The sequence below is a fragment of the Symphalangus syndactylus genome, chromosome 4 (genome assembly GCF_028878055.3).
Source record: "Symphalangus syndactylus isolate Jambi chromosome 4, NHGRI_mSymSyn1-v2.1_pri, whole genome shotgun sequence".
NCBI lineage: Eukaryota > Metazoa > Chordata > Mammalia > Primates > Hylobatidae > Symphalangus > Symphalangus syndactylus.
In genome coordinates this window covers 146,670,541-146,675,221 of record NC_072426.2, presented here as the reverse complement: position 1 = coordinate 146,675,221, position 4,681 = coordinate 146,670,541, and the positions used below count along the sequence as shown (strand labels likewise).

Here is a 4,681-nt window from a genome sequence, read left to right as displayed (position 1 = left end):
GACTTTCTCTGTGTGTCTTTTCTGTTCCCTTGGTCTGTATGCCTGTTGTCTCACCAATATCACACAGCTTAACTATTGCCATTTTATGATAACCTTGATATCCAATATTTGATGTCTGGTCTTCCAACTTAGTTGCTCTTCAAGATTATTGGCTTTTCTTGGCCCAGTGCATTTATACACAAATTTTAGAATCAGCCACATTCCTTAAAAACCTGCTGAAAATTATATTAGGACTGCATCCAATCTACCCAGCAATTTGGAGTTTTTAAACAATGTTTTTTATTTTACTTTATATTTTACATATACCATTACTTTAAATATTACATTTTTTTTTCTTTCTGGTCTTTATACTTTGCGGGGAAAGAAGGACTTTATTACACTGGAGAGAACCATCAATACATCAAAACAAGTTTGAATAGAAATGTGATGGTGAATCTCCTTGTCCCAATCCCAATCTCAGGAGAAAACTTACTTCTACATTTCACTTTAAATACAATGTTTGCTGTAGGGCTTTTGCATATATCTTTTATCAAATTATTGGTGGTCCCTTTTACTATAACTTTGCTAAAAGTTTTAAAATTTATAAATAGGGGTTTAACTTTATCAAATGTTTCTGCATCTTGGGATGATTGGATGATTTTTTTTTCATCCCATTAATACAGAAAATAACATTGATATTTATTTTTTATTTTATTATTTTTTTGAGATGGAGTCTCCCTCTGTCACCCAGGCTGGAGTGCAGTGGCATGATCTAAGCTCACTACAAACTCTGCCTCCCTGGTTAAAGCAATTCTCCTGCCTCAGTTTCCCAAGTAGCTGGGAATACAGGCGCATCCCACCATGCCAGGCTAATTTTTGTATGTTTACTAGAGACGCGGTTTCACCATGTTGGCCAGGCTGGTTTCAAACTTCTGAACTCAAATGATCCACCTATCTCGGCCTCTCAAAGTGCTGGGATTACAGGTGTGAGCCACCATGCGTGGCCTTTTTATTAATTTTTGAATTTTAATCTTGCATTTCTGGAAGAATGCCAAATGGGCCATAATATCATCGTTTTTGAAACTTGCTGGATTTAATTTATCAATAATTTGTTCAAGATTATTGTATGTATATTCATAACAGAGACCTGCCTGTAATTTACTTTTCTTGTAAAGTATTTGTCAAGTATTGCTGCCAACACAGTTGTTAGATTTAGCAAATAACAATATGGGAAACCCAGTTAAATTAGAATTTAAAGATAAATAATGAATAATTTTTACTATATCTTGTGAAATATTTTATACTAACAATTATTCATTATTTATCTGAAGTTCGAATTTAACTGGGCAACCCTAGTTACCAAGGTTTTGCTTACTTCATAAAACAAGTTCAAATATTTCCTCTTTTGTATTTCCTATTTTGTATTGAAGAGTTTGTGAACTTTCCAAATATGTGATAGAATTTATTATTTTTTTCAGACAAAATCTTGCTCTGTCTCCCAGGCTGGAGAGCAGTGGCACGATCTCGGCTCACTGCAACCTCCACCTCTTGGTTCAAGCAATCCTTCTACCCCAGCCTCCAGAGTAGGTGGGATTACAGGCATACACCAGCACGCCTGGCTAATTTTTGTATTTTTATTAACAGTAGAGACGGGGTTTTGTCATGTTGGCCAGGCTGGTCTCGAGCTCCTGACCTCAAGTGATCCACCCGCCTTGGTCTCCCAAAGTGCTGGGAGTTACAGATGTGAGCCACCATGCTCAGCTCGTTTGATAGAACTTGTAAGTGAAGCAAAACATGCTGAGAATTTTATTTGTGGGAAGGTTACATACAGACTCAATTTGTTAACAGATAGAGGAACATTCAGGTTTTCCAGTTCTTTATCTGTCAGTTTCATTAAGATATTGATATGGTTTTGATCTGTGTCCCTGCCCAAATCCCATGTTGAATTGTAATCCCCATTGTTGGAGGTGGGGCCTGGTGGAAGGTGACTGGATCATGAGGGCAGTTTCTTATGAATGGTTTAGCACCATCCTCTTGCTGTTCTCATGATAGTGATTTCTCACAAGATCTGGTTGTTTAAAAGTGTGTAACACTTCCCCATTCCCTCTCTCTCTCTCTTGCTTCTGTTCCTGCCACATAAGACAACTGCTCTGGCTTTTCCTTCCACTATGATTGGAAGCTTCCTGAGGCCTCCCCAGAAGTAGAAGCCACTATGCTTCCTGTACAGCCTGCAGAACCATGAGCCAACTAAACCTCTTTTCTTTATAAATATCCCAGTCTTAGGTATTTCTTTATAGCAATGCAAGAACGAACTAATACAGAATGTGTTTTCAAGAAATTTGTCTGTTTCATCTGAATTTTCAATTGGATTGACTATGATGTTTCTGTTTTTTTGTTTGTTCATTTTTGATGAGGGGATCTTACTATGTTGCTCAGGCTGGTTAAAAACTCCTAGGCTCAAGCAGTCCTTCCATTTCAGCCTCCCAATAGGTGGTAGGATTTCTAGTTATCTTGATTTGTTGAATCTTTTATGAAATATTCTTTTTGTTTTTAGTAGTATTATCGAAACAAATTTGATTTTGTCTGCTATTAGAGAAGTCATATCAGCTCTCTCTGGTTAGTGTTTTTATGATAAACTTTTTTCCATCCTTTCTCTTTCACCTTTGTGCCATTTTTATGGCATATCTCTTTAAACAGCATATGATTGGGTTTTTGATTTTGTAACTAGTCTGACAATCTTGGTCTTGGTATACTTAATATATTTGAATTTAAAACTACCACATTACATTTATCTTATATTTGTTCTATTTGTCCTATTTCATTTTCTTCTTTTTTTTTAAACAAATTATTTTTATCTTTCAATGCCCCCCTCCAGTAGCTTGTTATTATAGTTTTTAAAATTAAACTTTTACTCTCGAGATAATTGCACATTCACAGTTGTAAGAAACATTACAGAGAGACACTGTGTCTTTACCCCGTTTTCTCCAATGACAATATTTTGCAAAACTGTAGTACAGTATCATAACCAGGAATTGACATTGATACAGTCAAGATACAGAACATTTCCATCACCACAAGGATCCCTCAAATTGCCCTTTTATAGCCTCACCCACTGCCCTCCCATCCCCACTGCCTCCTGAACACCTGGCAACCACTAAGCTGTTCTTTATTTCTGTAATTTTGTCATTTCAAGACAAAATATACAAAAAGGCATGGGCTTATATAGTATGTAACCTTTGGATTTTTTTTTCTTTTTTGAGACGGAGTCTCGCTCTGTCGCCAAGCTCGAGTGCAGTGGTGCGATCTCAGGTCATTGCAATCTCCACCTCCCGGGTTGAAACAATTCTGCCTCAGCCTTCAGAGTAGCTGGGACTACAGATGCGCACCATCACACCCAGCTAATTTTTGTATTTTTAGCAGAGATGGGGTTTCACCATGTTAGCCAGGATAGTCTTGATCTCCTGACCTCATGATTCGCCCACGTCAGCCTCCCAAAGTGTTGGGTTACAGGCGTGAGCCACCGTGCCTGGCCTGGAATTGTTTTTTTTTTTTTTTCCCCACTCAATGTAATATCCAGGCTGTTGCATGTATCAGTAATTTGTTCCTTTTTATTGCTGAGTAGTATGGTATGGATTTAGAACAGTTTGTTTAGCCATTCACCCAGTGAAGGACATCTGGGTTGTTTCTAGTTTGGGGATATTATGAATAAAGCTGCTATAGCTTTCAGCCGGAACCGCCATCTTCCAGTAATTCACCAAAATGACAAACACAAAGGGAAAGAGGAGAGGCACCTGATATATGTTCTCTAGGCCTTTTCGAAAACATGGAGTTGTTCCTTTGGCCAGGTATATGCGAATCTATAAGAAAGGTGATATTGTAGACATCAAGGGAATGGGTACTGTTCAAAAAGGAATGCCCCCCAAGTGTTACCACGGCAAAACTGGAAGAGTCTACAGTGTTACCCAGCATGCTGTTGGCATTGTTGTAAACAAACAAGTTAAGGGCAAGATTCTTGCCAAGAGAATTAATGTGCATATTGAGCACATTAAGCACTCTAAGAGCCGAGATAGCTTCCTGAAATGCGTGAAGGAAAATGACCAGAAAAAGAAAGAAGCCAAAGAGAAAAGTACCTGGGTTCAACTAAAGCGCCAGCCTGCTCCACCCAGAGAAGCACACTTTGTGAGAACCAATGGGAAGGAGCCTGAGCTGCTGGAACCTATTCCCTATGAATTCATGGCATAATAGGTGTTAAAAAATAAATAAATAAAGGACCTCTGGGCTGTAAAAAAAAAAAAAAAAAAAGCTGCTATAAACATTAATGTATAGGTTTCTGTGAAAATGTAAGTCTGTATTTTTCTTTCTTTTTTTCTCCCTACTTACTTTTGGAGAAAGTCCTTCATTTTTCTGAGGTAAATATCCAAGAATACAATTGCTGGGCTGTGGGGCAGTTTCATGCTTAGGTTTTTAAGAAATTGCAAACTATCTCCCACAATGGCTGTATCATTCTACATTCCCAGCAGCAATGCATGAGTGATCCGGCTTCTCTGCATCCTTGCCAGTATTTGGTGTTGTCACTATTTTTATTTTATCCAATCCGATAGGTGTATGGTGATATGGCATTGTGTTTTAATTTGCCTTTCCCTAATTGCTAATGATGTTGAGTATCTCATTTGCTTATTTGCCATCTGTAAACCATCTATGG

General features: G+C 37.9%; 1 protein-coding gene across 1 annotated transcript; it reads left to right on the top strand.

Moving 5' to 3' along the window:
* Positions 1-3,699: 3,699 nt before the first annotated feature.
* On the top strand, positions 3,700-4,275 carry LOC129481249 (large ribosomal subunit protein eL21-like). Its single transcript, XM_063638417.1, has one exon. It carries the CDS (start codon positions 3,778-3,780, stop codon positions 4,219-4,221), a length of 444 nt encoding a protein of 147 aa, XP_063494487.1. The 5' UTR covers positions 3,700-3,777; the 3' UTR covers positions 4,222-4,275.
* Positions 4,276-4,681: the final 406 nt, after the last annotated feature.

Excerpts from the sequence above, each read along its gene's own strand:
- LOC129481249 (XM_063638417.1), top strand. The coding sequence starts at position 3,778 with ATGTTCTCTAGGCCTTTTCGAAAACATGGAGTTGTTCCTTTGGCCAGG.